At 49.0% G+C, this 16,091-nt stretch overlaps 1 protein-coding gene across 2 annotated transcripts in view; it reads right to left on the reverse strand.

The window, feature by feature from the left end:
• Positions 1–2,334: 2,334 nt before the first annotated feature.
• Positions 2,335–16,091, reverse strand: part of DPYSL2 (dihydropyrimidinase like 2) — a 132,750-nt gene continuing 118,993 nt past the window's right edge. The window contains exons 9-14 of one of the 2 annotated variants that reach the window (XM_025933145.2): positions 13,836–13,992; positions 13,228–13,369; positions 10,098–10,268; positions 5,146–5,325; positions 4,145–4,310; positions 2,335–2,791 (exon numbers count right to left, since the gene is read on the reverse strand). In XM_025933145.2, the coding sequence (XP_025788930.1) occupies positions 2,700–2,791; positions 4,145–4,310; positions 5,146–5,325; positions 10,098–10,268; positions 13,228–13,369; positions 13,836–13,992 (908 nt within the window). In that variant the 3' untranslated portion in view covers positions 2,335–2,699. The remainder of the gene's footprint in view (positions 2,792–4,144; positions 4,311–5,145; positions 5,326–10,097; positions 10,269–13,227; positions 13,370–13,835; positions 13,993–16,091) is intronic. The other variant, XM_025933146.2, reaches the window with a different exon arrangement.

The following is a 16,091-nucleotide window of genomic DNA, read 5'->3' on the forward strand; positions in this document are numbered from 1 at the left end:
AGTTCGGAGACACTGTCCATTTATTTTCGCATTTACATATGACATTCATTTAACAGACACACAAAGCAAGCCAACAGATAAACATGCTTCCACAGCCTGCAGACATCTTCAGGTTTTAAGCGGCTTCGAGAAAACAATCAAAATAACCAAAATCGCCATGACCTGGTACAGGAAAAACAGGAAGACCCAAGTGAATACTATAAGAGCTGCAAGTGTTTCTTAGAATGGAAACCAAAAAAAAAAAAAAAAAAAATCCGACTTGTTCAAATTTCCTCTAAGTGCAGGTGAGATTAAAAAAAAAAAAGCAAATATATTAAGTTAACCAATTATTCTTTCAAAGTGCAGTTTCCTTTTAAAATAACAAATAAACAACGACGACGAGAAACTATACCCCCCCAGCAGAACCCCCCAAGGCAAAACGTGTGGGGACACCAGCGTAATGAGGGAACGACCGACCTTTTTTGTGTTATGCTTTACAAAAGCAGATTTGGTTTGATCAAAGCCTGCAAACGTTGAATGTCGCTTAAGAGAACCTGTAAACGCGATCGGGAAGGAAACTCAACACAAAACAGCAAAGACAGGGATGGGCACGAAGGCAGCTTGAAGGAAGGGTCGCTGAGAAAAGGCAGGGACGTGGACACGAGGTCACCTGCGCACGCTGCAGGGGGCGGGGAGGGGCACGTTTGACTTGTAAGGCTTTCTCCCCACAAGGGCTCTGACGGGGATGCTAGCCTCTCATTCAACAGATTCTTCCCCTTGCAAAGGAAGGTGCACTTGAAGTCAAATCTCCCCAGGATTATCCGAGTTTAGTAGGCTTCCCTGTACAGTAGCTCCCCTTTATCTGTGGGCTTGCTTTTCAAGGTGTCAGGAATTCGGGCTCAACCGAAGGCCAGAAGCAGGTGATCCTCCCTCTGATGTCCCGTCCAAAGGTCAGTAGCAGCCTGACGCTCCGTCACACGGCCTACGTCCTTCACGTCCCTTCATCTCCTCACATCATCACAAGAAGGGTGAGTACAGTGTAATAAGGTATTTTTCCGAAACAGAGACCACAGTCACATAACTTTTATTAGAGTATAGTGTTACAATGATTCTATTATTAGTTATTGTTAACCTCTTACTGTGCCTAATTTATAAATTAAACTTTCTCACAAGCATGTATGGGGGGGAAAAACATAATATATATATAAAGCTCAGTACTATTCGCGATTTCAGGTATCCACTGGGGGTCTTGGAATGTATCCCCTGTGTAGAAGCGGGGGGACTACTGTATTGCATGGTATCTTCCAGAAGAACTGAACAGGAAAAAATAATATTTTTTGCCCCAGAGCGAGAAGCCCCAGTGTTCTCTGGAATCCCCAAAGATACTTCGCTGGGAACCAGCAGGTCCCAGGGTCAGACCCTCAGCAGCTCAACACGTCTGAGCCGGTGGCTGGCTTGGGGGTGATCTGCTCACTTGGGTCATGGGGCTTGATTTACAGATTTGGCCATGTCTTTCTTTCTTTAGCTAATTAGCATCGCATGGAGGAAAAACTTACGTCCTAAAGCCTCAGGTTTCTTCAACCTCTCATTACTGTTTGAGGTTCTATTCTGAGCCCCCAGGGGAGAATGTGGGGTAGCTCAGCCCTTCGCTGCACCTAGAAGCATCCCGAACTCAAACGCATATCCTGGCGGTGGCGGGTGGGTAGCACCAGTCGTTTATGGACTAGGACAGCATATTACTATGGCTGCAATGACAAAACCCTTCTAGGCAGGTTCTGATGACCACCGCAAAATAGTAGATCTGGTCATTTGAAAAGACGACGGGGGATGGAGAGAAAAACATGGTCTCAGAGACAAGGGCTGGAGGAAACATAAAGAAAGAGACGTAAAAATAGTCATGAGCAAAAAAGCTACAGAGGGGGAGCACGAGAGAGAGACAGAGAGGGAAAGAGAGCAGAAAAGACGCTAAGGAAGAAGAGAATCCTCAAAAAAATGTAATCTGCAGCAAAAGCTAGGCCAAAAAGAAAACCTGCCTTTTTCAACAGTTGACCCAGAAGACTATGGAATGCAATGTCGACATTTTGGAGCCTCTCAGGGGGGATATGCAGAGTTTGCCAACCACCCTGAAGAGCTCGATGGTTACATAATTGCATCATTAGGATGTCCAGTTCAAACCCCTTGTATTAATATTGAATTAGGCTCCCCAATTTAGTATTTAAAAAAAAAAAAAAAAAAGACAACAACGCTCTCCCCCCTCCCCCCCCACCCACCCTCTCCCCCAGCCCCACAAAGAAAACTTTAAAAATTTAAAAAGAAAAAAAGGCAGCTCTGGGCAATTCACTTTATCTTCCCTCCCCACCCCCCAACGAAAAGGAAGATGAGAACAAGTACAACAGAGCTTGGAGATGAAAAACGCCCTCGTTGTGATTCGCTTTGTGTCACATGTCTGAGTGTTGGGTGCGGTTCCGTGTATGGGGTTGGTGGGCAGACTTGGGTGTGATATTCGTAGATGTACGGGGAAGTGGGTAAGCAAAATCAGTGACTCCGGGTGAGGGACGGAGTGCAGGGCCCGAGAGGGAGCCCCATGAACTGGCTGCCCCACAGTAACTATCACAGGCTCTTAAAAAAAAAAAAAAAAAAAAAAAAAAAAAGGAAGGAAGAAGTCTCAGAATGTCCTCAGGTGTCCCATCCCCATCCCCAAGGAAGTTGCGGCCAGACCTCTAGCCCAGGCTGGTGATGTTGGCACGGCCACCAGGGGGAGCCACAATGCGCTGGGTGGTGCGGCGGGGAATGTTGTCGTCAATCTGAGCACCTGGAGAGGAGACAGGGACAAGGGGCCGCGGTCAGGGTCAGAAACAGTCCCACCAACGGTTCCTGCTTCACGCCGGAACAGCACAGCCCAGGAGAAAAAGGGCCCGGCCCGTACTTGCAGTAAACTACATATAAAAGAACACTGTTTCAGCTGTTGATTGACTGAGACTACATCCTGCCCCTAATCTCATTAGGCAAATTAAGCGTGGCTTTTCTGAAGGTTTCGAGAGCCTTCTCCCTGGCTTTTTATTCCCCTAACTCTGTATGTACCTCTGCTGTAATGTGCTTCCTGAGATGGGAATGGCCTGGTGAGATAAAATAGAAACATCAGTGGGGCGCCTGGGTGGCTCAGTCGGTTGAGCGTCCGACTTCGGCTCAGGTCATGATCTCGCGGTCTGTGGGTTCGAGCCCCGTGTCGGGCTCTGTGCTGACAGCTCAGAGCCTGGAGCCTGCTTCGGATTCTGTGTCTCCCTCTCTCTCTGCCCCTCCCCTGCTTGTGCTCTGTCTCTCTCTCTCAAAAATAAATAAATGTAAAAAAAAAAAATGTTATTATGCCCATTTCACTTTCTGAGAAAACCAGTAAGGTTGGTTATTTTTTAAACTTTTGAAAACTGGTAAACCATTTAATGGCATACACAGTGACTCTCTGAAAACCAGCACTACCCGACAAGAAAAAAAAAAATCTACCGAATTAACTGTTTCTTTAGCATGCCATAGCAGAGAGATCTGAATACTTATCTGGGGCTCAGGGAGCTTGAAAGGTGGAAGGTTTCTAGCCATGGGCCAAATGGAGGGGCTGGAAGTTTCAAGTAGGAAACTTCCTGAACATCTGGACCTCTTCCTCTCACCTTCCCTGACATCATTCGCTTTCCCCGAACAACTAACGGCTGTTATATTAACGACTATGTATATTAACTCATTTAATCCCCAGCCCCATGAGGCAGCTACAACTCTTACGCCCATTCTCCAGATGAGGGGCCCGAGGCACGGCTGCATCTGGCTACAAAGTGAAGCGATTCAAACTCCAGAATGGTACCAGCTGAACTACGAGAATACACTGTACACGTGGGGACGAAGGGAGTTCCAAAATACCACAACACCGTCTGTCGGGATGGACACGAGACTCTGGAGAAATGTCCTCTTAATACACTGGGTTGTATGTACTCGGACTGTATGCATCAGGACACAGGTGACAGAAACTCATGTGAAGATTCTGAAACGCATCTGGCCATTTCATGTAAGTTACACCTCCAGGGATATTAGTGTTTCTCACCCACATCATTCTGGATTCTAGACTCGCTTGCTCCACTAACGTGGCCCTGCAGAACAGGGCCCCGACACGCCATAACCGTACCAGACAAGCTGAATCCAGACTGGTGCAGGTTCCGGACAGGAGGGGCCTGCTGCTTGGCAGGAGACGTCTTGGCCGAGGAGGCTGGGGTGACTGTCTTGGGCGTCACGGACACCTCGCACACGGGTCCGTCGTACAGGCCGCGGGGAACCCCTCTCAGTTCTGCCAGCTGCAAAACACAAGGGCCCGTTAACTCGGGCCACATTCACAGAGGACATCTCCCCCGCACCTCTCCTAAGAGGGAAGGAACAGCAGTCAGGACGGGCCTGTGAGATGTGCGGACGGAGGGCTCTCCTGACGGGCACATATGGCAGGGACAGAGGTCAGCGAGGAGCCAGCACCCACGGCTCCAGGCCAAAGCTCCCCCAAGGGGGACCGTGCATAGCTGGTTACTCCACAAAAACCGACTAACGTTTCTTACCATTTTTTCCCCAGGAACTTTAACTCACACCCAAGGCAGAACCCCTAAGCATGTTGTAAAGAGGATGTGCTCTCTTAGTTAAGATCTGGCCCCCAACTTCCTTTTCAATCTCACCCTCCCTTGAATTCCCTCGCAGCTCCATCCATTCCCTGCCTCACCGTCCCCAAGCACCGGCACTGTACGATGCCCTGAATACACTGTACATTTTCCATGCTCATGACATTCCAATTCCCTTGTCTCCCTTCTTTGACCTGTCAAACTCCTACTTAACCTTCCAAACCCAACTCAAAATGCCCTCTCCCCATGACACTTTCCCCCATGACTCCACAGCAGTGGCTGCCTCCTCTGAACCTCACTACTCATCACAGCACATACCACATCATACTTGATTCTGGCTGGCTTAGACATTCCTGACTCATCCGCTGGTATTCCGAACTCCAGAAATAAAAACATCACACTTCCCTTTATCCCTGAACCATCCCCTCCCCCGCACCCATCTTGATATTCTAACTCGAAGTGTAAGCACTTTTGGAATCGAACTTAACCCGTAATAAAAACAATTCATAAGATCAGAGCTACTCACTCTGCTCCTCGCCTTGATACGCTTGTAAACAAAATCAGGGAAGGGCTTCCGGGGGATGTAGCGCCCAGAGCCTTCGGTGACATGAAGGGTGCCATCCTCCAGGACGATCTTCCCCTGGCTGATGACCACCAGTGGAGAGCCACGGCACTCCATGCCTTCAAAGATGTTGTACTCAAGAGACTAGGGAGAGAGAACGCATAAACTTTAGCAGATTGCCTGTCGTCCTGGTGAGGTTCAACCAGTCTGGGGGCGCCCCCTACTCCGTATCACACAGATGAAAGAAAGGCCCAGAGATGAAGTCCTGTCCCAACTGGCCACCCCAGCAGGCACTCAACCTGTCTTGATTTCCCTGTCTAGAATATGGAATAATCTTTCCCTACTTCTCAAAACTTTGGGGGAAAAAACAGCTGGAACAGAAAAACTGTATGGAAAAGCGTGAAGGTTTGCAAATGCTGCACAAATGTAAAGAAAATGATTCCTTGCATTAGCAGCGGCTCTGTCCTCACGGACTCAAGCCCCAATCAGGTTAAAACCCAAAGACTTTCTCTGACCAAGTTGCAAATTTCATTTTGGGATGAGCATCCATGAGCCGGCTTTCCCGGTTTTCCAATCTGTCAGGGATGTGGTTACACTGCGGTCCCTGAACAAAAAGACCGTGGCAACTCGGGCCATGCCTTCAATAACGTTTGAAGTCTAGCTAACTTCTAGCTAACTTGCAGCGATCCTTCTAGCTTCAAGTTTTGCAGTGACCTCTCCATGTGTCCTCCTGGAAAATACGCAGGAACTTGATGTGCATGTGAGTTTGTTCTTGCAGAAAAAGGCAACGGAAAAGGGGAGGCACAACTCTTACATGTCACAGTCCCATCCCATGGCTTCGGCTCACCCACTGCTACTTATCCACAGTGCCCCCCGCTTCTTCCTGCCTGCCCCGTGCATCAGTACAAATGGCCGTGGCTGGAGAATCAACAGGCAGCTCTCACCTCAAAAAGCAGCCCGGCCTTCTAGAGAAGTCGGACCAGATTATCAGCACTAAAGGAGTCAGTCTGTGAACAGAGAGCGGTCACAGGACACTGCAGTTCAGGAGAACATTTCTGTTTGGCACAGTGGCTAGGCAGTGCGGGGAAGCGCCCGGCTGGCCTAACAGCTCACGTTCAGTGTCCAAATGCAGGGGTGTTGACTGAAAACTGCAAGGAAGGGGGCGCCTGGGTGGCTCGGTGGCTTAAGTGTCCCACTCTTGGTTTTGGCTCAGGTCATGATCTCACATTTCATGGATTCGAGCCCCATGTCCGACTCTGTGCTGACAGCGTGGAGCCTGCTTGGGATTCTCTCTCTGCCTCTCTCTCTGCCTCTCTCTCAAAATCAATAAATACTTATTTAAAAATATATATATTAAAAAAACAAAACAAAACCCTGCAACGAAGGGCTGTCAGCACTGCTCTGAGACTCCCGTGGAAAGAATCCCGTGGAAGCTACCCAAGAAATAAGGCAGAGGCACCTGGGGGATGGGGAGGGGGCTCCACACATGCATTCCGGGACCAAAGTGTGCGCCCCAAGCCTAAGACTGCCTTCCATCCCTGAAATCAGTATCAGCAACAGAGCTGTGCAACCTGTCGGCCTCGATGGAACTGGGCTCTTCCAGCAGGATCCTTGCTTTCCCCCCTGGCCTGGGGGATCACCCCACTGGGGCCATTTTACATTCAGCACTCAGCCTGACATTTTCCTAGACCACGCCGGCGACAGGAACTCGGACCACCAGCTTGCTGGAGTACCAGGCTTCAGCTCATCTTCTCAGCAGACACTTTTGCCTGCCAAAGTTGAGGCACACCAGATTCTCTGCTCCCCCCTTTCTCCACGGCGGATCCAGCTCTTGCCCAACCTAGGCGATGCACAGGCCAGCCCTCGGTAGCACAGTGTATCTGCAGAGGGGCCCCGTGTTACACGCCTCGTCTTGGCGTGTTTTCTCTCACAGCGGTATGTAAACTCAGGGAATCCCTCCAAATCGGAGGCATCTTAGACTGGGTGCAGTCCAGGCCCTGTGTGTGGGAACTCTGAGCAGGGTCGCTTGAATCCTGCCTCAGAACTCGTTTCTTTATCTGCCTCTCTCTCAGGGCTTTCGTGATGGTGACCGCACACAAGGAACCTATGTGCGTAGATCACGTTGTCAGAATCCTATCGTCTCTGAACTGACCTCTGACGGGGTGTGCGTCACCATCTGAGGGCATTAAGCCCTACCTCTTCTGGGTCACTCCGCAGCTAAGTGTCTACACTCTAACAAGCTCCTCTTCTACCTTACCGAAAGACTGGGGACAGCTCTGGACACGGGGCCATCCATCCGCCCTGGGTTCGGATCCCAGTTCTGCCACACACCAGCTCTGTGACTCTGGACAAGCCCCTTACACTCCTGAGATTCAGCTCCTCGTCGACCAGGGACAAAACCTGCCTCGCAGCACTGGCACCAAGATTCAGTGAAATAAAATGAACAAAAGCATCTAGCACGTTACTTGGCACAGACCAGGCATTTAGGAAATGTTCACTCCTCCACGGCCTGTTTTTTTTTGTTTGTTTGTTTGTTTTGTCCTTTCCCAGTAAGACGGCAAGCTCTTCAGTTTCAAAGCCATCATGAGACGCATACACTGAGTTTAACTGCCTGTAAATGACTGATCACAAATGCCTAGAAGGGCTTTCGGCCATCTCTCATTTTCGCAAGACGGGAAGAACCAGCCCCATGACTCTAAGTGACTTAAAATGAACAAGCCCAATAGTTCAGATCACAGCTTAGGGGATACAGAAACTACCCTCTGTCAAACCACGAGGCAGGGAGGCTTCGCTGTTCACCAGGTAGAGACATTTTTAACCTACATCCACCCTGGCTCCCTAAAATAACTCATCTGGCTGGATGCCTGAAAAATCCAAGCAGAGGCTTAGCAACAGGGCTCTCAATGATAGTTAGCTAAATGCTCCAAATTAAAGCTAATTAGCCCAGTGGTATGAAACACTGTATTACATAGGGAAAGCCTCTCATTTGTATTTTCCTGGATGATTAAGGCTGCACAGATGTGCTCAGTATGGGCCCTGAATCAGGTGAGGACAGAAAAGAGGCGCTTTTCTTACGTGGGGTTGCCTGGAGGTAAAGGCAGGCCAGTGCTGTTGCTCTGGAAAAGCGAATGTGTGAATGGCAGAAATCTGTCTTCTCGATTTTTCACATCCCCTCTTCTGCCAGGTGAAGGGCTCCAAGTGCAAACTCCCTAACTAGGTCATCTGCAGCTTAAATAACGAGTCCAGTTCACCCTCTATCACCTCTGCAGAAGGGACTGTCAAGGAGGAGAAGCATTTCTTCCATCGAAGCCTGACCAAGAGGCTGTACATGCAGTCTGGTAGGGAAGAACCCTGGACAATTTTGGCTTCTAATTCTGGCTCTACCACAAAATAGCTATGTAACGTCAGACTGGTCACTTACGCTCTCAAACCCTCCATTTACTTATCTTCCCAATTGGGGTAATGGTGCCACCCCTACATTGAGAAGGCCGGATGAAAAGTAAATGGGACTGTGACGTTCATGAATAAGAATAGCTAGGTTCACTGGGCAGGACCCCAGGAGCTCTGCCTGCAGAGGCCATTCTGGACCCCCAAGATGTTGTGATCTAAGTTACAAGTAGGTGTGGCTATAAGGCTATGCTGGGAAGCTAAGCCAGCCAATGGGGAAGGAGGAAAAAAGTCAACTCTACACATTGAGAACTGAGCAACCTTCCCAAAAGACATCCACCATCCAGGCACCTACAGGTGTCCACAGAAGCTAGAGGTGAGCCCCGCAGCCCAAGTACCTCTGTCCAAACAGGAGAGGCTTGGGATACAGCAAAAGGCCCAGAGCTGTCCTAGAGAGACCCCTGAAGCCCACCCCGGATCTGCCACGGCACCTGGGGGAGGTGTCAGTATTTACTGGCCCAGGCTATGTGGGGTGGACCGTCTAGAATCAGATTCCCTATGTGCCCAGCTTTCATTTTGATTTTTATGTAGAATATCCTTGTCATTCATTAAGATTTCTTAATGAATTCCTAAGACTTTCTGACATAAAACACTCGTGTCCTATGCCCATTTCTTTTCCCTTTGTGTATTTTCTTTCGATATTTAATACACACACACACACACACACACACACACACACACACACGGTTTTTTCTATGAAGAACCGAAGGTATCTCACAGCTCTAATGCCACTGATCTCGCAAAATCACAGGACAGTCAGAGACTTTGTCTAAACCCCTTCAGGTCCACTGAGGAGCCTGCGACATGACATGAAGTCCCTTACCTAATGTCTAATTAATAACACAGGGCATCCTCAAGCTCTGCGGTGTAGACCAAGAAGCAAGAGATACCCTAAACTACAGATCCTAAAATCATGATCAGAATACTGCTGGAGATAGTTCTTCTATTTGGGAAGAAGTCAAAGTGAATGAATTCCTTTAGGACAAGAGCACCTGTCACTTAGGTTTCTGTCCAACAACACTGAAAAGCAGTGGCTTAAAGGAATCAAACTGTGCATCTCAGGGTGGACATCTGAACGTTTGACATAGGTCCCTCATGGTAAGCACTGCCACGAGAGGTGTTGCATCCAACCACTGCACCCATGGGATGGTGCCTGACTTCCAGAAGCTTCTGATGTCCTGGCATGACTTTAGAGGCTTTGGAGGTCTACAGACAAAGACCTCCATCTATAAAGAGTCCATGGGACTGCAAAATGGTGATAAGAGTAACAGTCTTACTGATCTCACCAAAGATAAGGAGATGGCTATTCTCAACAAATTGCAAGTTATACTATACCCCAGGAAATGTGTAATATATCTTGCGGTTCATTCCTATCACATCAAGTTCTTTCCGGGGACTCTCCCTCCCTCAGTCTCTTTCTGTGACTACAATTCATTCAGATTGGGTCCATGCAGTATAACAGGACTTACACTGTTGTGGGTCTTGGCAGAGATGGTTTTAACGCTGTCGGGGTCCCAGATGACCAGGTCAGCATCGGATCCCACAGCAATGCGGCCTTTCCGGGGGTACAGGTTGAAGACTTTGGCTGCATTGGTGCTGGTCACGGCCACAAACTGGTTCTCATCCATCTTCCCCGTGACCTGAGAAGCACAGCACATACACGCACACACACCAAATGCAGGTTACAGAGTAGAAAGGAGCAATGTGACTTCGCAGAAAAAAAAAAAAAAAGGAACATGCTTTGGATATATACCACAACTTAGACGAGCATAAAGGGCATTGTGCTGAAAGAACCAACCTCAAAAGGCCACAAGCCATATGATTTTATTTGTATCCCATTCTGAAAATAAAAAAGTTACAGAGATGGAAGACAGATGAGGGACGAGGTGAAGATTCCTCCAGGGGCCAGGGTGGCTATCACAGGGCAACACATAGGGGATGTTTGTGGTGATGGGGGAAGTCTGGGTCTTGGTTTTGGGTGGTGGTTACATGAACCTACATATGACAACATGACAGAACCACACACACACACACACACACACTGTGTTGCTGTCAATGTGTGGGCTTTGATAAGGTGCCATAATCACTTGTTGGTAAAAATGGAGGAAGAGCACACAGGACCCATCTCTCTGTTCTGTCTTTGTTAACTGCCTCTGAATCTATAATTATTTGATAGTGAAAAGTTAAAAAAAAAAAAATTCTAAAGGGGCTACAATGCCTCTTCAGGAAGGATCACTTCGGGGAGCCTGGGTGGCTCAGTCAGTTAAGCGTCCAACTCTTGATCGATCTCAGCTCAGGTCATAATCCCACAGCTCGTGAGTTCGAGCCCCACGTCAGGCTCTGTGCCGACAGCGTGGAGTCTACTTGGGATTCTCAATCTCTCTCTCTCAAAATAAACAAACATTAAAAAAAAAAAAAAAAAGGAAACAACATTTGGCCTCAATGACTGTCCTTTTCAAAACTACAAGTCCAGGGGCGCCTGGGTGGCGCAGTCGGTTGAGCGTCTGACTTCAGCCAGGTCACGATCTCGCGGTCCGTGAGTTCGAGCCCCGCGTCGGGCTCTGGGCTGAGGGCTCAGAGCCTGGAGCCTGTTTCTGATTCTGTGTCCCCCTCTCTCTCTGCCCCTCCCCCGTTCATGCTCTGTCTCTCTCTGTCCCAAAGATAGATAAACGTTGAAAAAAAAAATTTTTTTTAAATTAAAAAAAAAAAAAAAAAGACTACAAGTCCAGGCTCAGGCTTGCGGTCTAGCCAACCCAGAGGTCCCAGCGCCCGGTCGGGGCACCGCACCTGTGTCATGCTGTAGGTGCTGATCAGTTTCCTCACGCCCTGCCCTGCAGTTTCTCATCCCTACCCCTTAAGTTTCTCTTCCCTTTCAACGCAGATCAGAGGAAATGACTGCCTGTCTCTGAGTTAGGGAAGCCACTCTAAAGCTAGGAGAAAAACGAGCCAAGGAAATGAGCAGGTATTAAGAGAGAGGAAAATACAAATGGCCAAGAAGCACACGAAAAAAAAACTTCACTTTAATCAGTCACTGAAGAGATTAAATGTAAAACAAATTCACCCCTCAGATGGGCAAAGTTCTATTTTTTGATGACAATACCAGTTGGGACCTGGTAGAAGAAAATGGCACACACAGCTGGCAGCATACAAGTTGGTGTAATCTTTGTGGAAAGAACTTTGACGACACAGCAAAAGCCTTAAAGATATACACAACCTTTGGCCCAGGAAATAGCACTTCTAGAAATTTCTCCTACAAGCACCATTAAAGATCTATCTAAGAAGGTGTTTACAAGATGTTCATCCCAGTAAAAAAAAAAAAAAAAATCAAAATCAAAAACAGCATACGGGCACCTGGTGACTCAGTCAGTTAAGCGTCTGACTCTTGATTTCGGCTCGGGTCATGATCTCACGGTTTGGGCGACTGAGCCGTGCATCAGTCTCTGTGCTGACAGCATGGAGCCTCTTTGGGATCCTCTCTCTCTCCCTCTCTGCCCCTCCCCTGCTCTCTCTCTCTGGAGAGACTTATATAATGGATAAACTTATATAAATGTTCAAAGAATTACAAATGAATTACCGTCCAGCATTAAGATGGAATCTTTTGCTACTAATGACCAAGTTTTTCTAAGTATATTTAAGGATGCGAGGACATTTTCATAACATACTCTTTTAAAACAAGCCACAAAACAGTATATATGATGCCCGTGTTACCTACACTCTCACACACATACATATCGGATACACACGGGTACTCTTGCACTGGCAGAAACTGGAAAGACATTTGCCAAAATCTTAATTGCAGTTATCTGAAAGGGATTTTTACTTATTTCCTTATTCTTTTTGGAATAAGGATATATGGTGTCCATACTCGAAACAAATCATTAAGAAACAGAAAAACCTGTTCTGTTGTGCTTTCAAACACTGAAAATGAAAAAGCCCAAAGACTCCTGAGAGGTCGGTGTATGTTCAAAGCAGGCCTGCCGGAAGCCTGGAGTGGGCAGAAATGCTAACCCTAGAGAGCCCTACTAGACAGTTTTAAGGAAATTATGTCCATTTCCCAGAGTAGAAGACTGACTGAGACAGTCACCGGGTTGCTAAGGAAGTTTTTTCCTGACTGATCAAAAAAGTCCTATTTTATTATTATTTCTTTTTTTAATTTTTTTAATGTTTGTTTATTTTTGAGAGAGAGAGAGGGAGACAGAATCCGAAGCAGGCTCCAGGTTCTGAGCTGTCAGCACAGAGCCCGATGTGGGGCTCAAACTTGTGAACTGCGAGATCATGACCTGAGCTGAAATTGGTTGCTCCACTGACTAAGCCATCCAGGCGCCCCAAAGTCAAATTTTAAAGAGTCTCTGGGTTTTCTTTTTCAGTTTCCACTGATTCACAGACAATAACGGTAAGAAATATATATGTATTATTTAGGAGGAAAGGGCCACAAGGAGTGGTCTTGGATTCCCAAACCTAAAAACTCCTGTCACACCAGCACCAGCTTCTAGAATTTTCTCAACTGCCATGTCAAGGCTTCCAGGAGACCCAGGACCCTCAGAGGAGCTGGCCAGGGGAAGCGGACACTAATCCACGAGGGAGGCTCCCGCTCCTTACCACAGCCTTATCCCAGATGACGGACATCCGCTCCTCGGTGCCATTGGTGCCTTCGGGGATCAGGGTGAAGTTGTCCTTTCCCACAGCCTTCTGGGCAGTGTTGAATGTGCAGTGGGCACTGCCAGTGACCTGAAGATCTCCGCTGGAAGGAAAACACACGGCTGGCTTGTAACGAATCTCATACCCCAAAACATCCTTGGACGTGTTTTTCTCATTTGCGGGGCCACTGACGGATTTCGAAAGAGCCTGTCCTCCCCTCACGAGATAGGAGATTCGCGAAGAAGTGACACGGTAGCAAAGCTTCACACTACATCTCTTTTGTGAGGTATCTCAGCTTCTGGCCACGCCGCACCACAGTGGGACCCTTTTGATCCCTCGTTCATTCCCTCCGGTCGGCTTTCAAGACGGCCCAGGATTTTATCTAGAATTTCCTGGCAGGATGACATCAGAGCGATAATCCCCTGTTCCTGCTTAGCCATCTGAATCTGGAGAACAGAGGTCCCTCTGTTTGGAAGCCTGCTTTTGCCCGCCATGCTGGACCCTGACAGGTCAGCCTGGTCCAAGGAGAGGCTGAGAAGGGGGAGTGTGAACACGTCACCAAGACTCACCAGGACAGCAAGGAGTTCAGGAAGTCCGGAGTGGTCGGGTCAGGGCTCAGGGGTGGGGAGGTGACAAAAGCGGCGGCCTTGGCCCAGTTCTTGCTCCAGTAGTGGGAGCCATCAGTCCCCAAGCTGGCGGTGATGGGCTCACCATACACCACGGTTCCTGTCCAACAGGAAGACAAAGCTCAGTAGGATACAACAAGGGAAGAAAACCACCCTACTGGGAACCACCAACGCCTGGCAGCAGGCCAATGGCTCGCCATCCCTTGCTCACCCTCTCGAAGGCAAAGACCTGGATGGCCCAATACGTCCACCTGCCAAAGTCACCAATCTAACGTGCGCTCCCTATGATTCTACCCCTGGGCCCCGCTCTTCTACCTCAACACACTCTCTTACCTCCTACACTGCCGATTCCCACGTCTCCTAACAGTCCCCAGCTCAGACTGCGTCCAAGCACCCGGTCCCGAGGGCTGTCTACACTCTTAGTTTGGGGTGACCCACGGCACCTCAAACTTGACCTCACGGCTCATCAAATACTTTCTCCGCTTCCCAACATTGCCCAACTCTCTTTGCACGGTCCAGCTCTGGCTCCTGGACTGAGAGAGGAAGTCAGACATGGTATCAGTGGGCCTGAGGCGTTTGAGAACATGTATTCAGCCCTCCAGATGGGTCCAAGAGACAGCCTGGATCCCTGAGTCACTGCCTGAAGGCAGCTGTCCTTGAGAGCCACCAGATGCAGCACCAACTCGGTGAGACTGAGAAACAAAGGACTCTGCACAGTGATGCTACTCAGACGTCAGTGTATCCGGAAGCTTGGTCCAACTTCATACATTGTCCAAGAATGTCGATTCCCTGATGCTCACTCAAATCACGTCCTCTTCTCTGTCCATTCAGGTGCAAGCCACAAAGTCGGGAGTCATCAACCCACTGAATGCCCGAGCTTCAACACTGTAAATACACCCTTCCCTCTCCACCTCACGTTCCTTCCCTTCCATCAGGCCTTCTTCCTTTCTCCCTGGCTCACTCCAACAGAGCCTCCCGATCAGAGTCGTACTTTTGCTTTTCCCAATGTTCCCAGGTTTACTTTCGCTTTCCCATCGTTCTTCCCTGCCTCTCCGCTCATTCTCCAGGACCCTTCCAGAGTGATCTTCCCTACGCATAATCTTCCCAAGCCATCCTCTTCCATAAACCCCGAAGGAGCCCTTCTGCTTTCGAGAACGAGACAAACTCCTCCCAGAAGCATCTAAGGCCCCTCATTATCCAGCTTCATGTTAAAGCTCGTCGCTTCCTCGACGTCATCTACGACACACCTGGTCCTCCCTTCCAATAATCATCCAGTTTTGAATTTTTTGATTCTCCGCTTGCGGAATTCCTGAAGAAAAGGAGTCAGTCTGCACACAGGAGCCACTCGATAAATGTGTGTCAAACTGATGAAAGGGCGTAATGCTTTCTTAGTTGAAGGCATCAGGGCTGGGATTTCACCTCAGCCAGCCTTAGGGCCACCAGGAATGTGCCTCTCCTTGCCTCCTTCCATCATAGGAGGGCTAACCCCACCCCCCACAGCAGTCAGCCAAGGATTCCCTCTTCTCTAAGGCCAAACACTTCCCAGTCAGGAATGTGCCTCCTTGCCTCTCCCCAGCCTCTTCCAAGGACTTATCTCTTGATGACATACCATAATACCTTCTCTGCTGCCCTAGAGCCGCCTCCTCCGGGCTGCCCCCTCTAGCCTCAGGAATTTCACAAAGGAGCCACTCTCCAGCCAGGCAGTGTTGGAGGCCACTGGCGGGCAGCTCATTTGAGGAAATCAAGTTAACCATGCCCAAGCGGGAGAAACCAATCCAGGGCTCCAGAACCCGGGGGGAGCCTCACACAGCAGGAAGCCCCCAGGCAGAAAAGGGCCAATGCTCAGAATCACCTGGAAGGGCTCCTGAGTTCCCGACTCACGCAAAGCCGGCGGGGCGGCTGCACAAACTGCCCCCGCTCATCCCGAAGTGGAAAAACACTGCACAACGAGCAGGCCTTCACTGCTGCCAGGGCCACTTATGAAATACAAGCGGCTGAGCAGACCAGCGCTGGGCCCTGGGCTCTCACAGGACCTGAGGCTCCTGGCTTTTGGTTTGCACATCAGCCCCACCACCCCTCGCAACTGCCTGAGCGGGATTATGGCTCTTCTGACCCAGCCAGGAATTAGGAAAACAAAGGATCTGTAACCCTAAAGGTTACCAGCTTGGGTCATGAGTAGGTTCCAGAGAGCAGAAGTGC

The sequence above is a fragment of the Puma concolor genome, chromosome B1 (genome assembly GCF_028749965.1).
Source record: "Puma concolor isolate L17-30 chromosome B1, mPumCon1.1.hap2, whole genome shotgun sequence".
NCBI classification, from domain to species: Eukaryota; Metazoa; Chordata; class Mammalia; order Carnivora; family Felidae; genus Puma; species Puma concolor.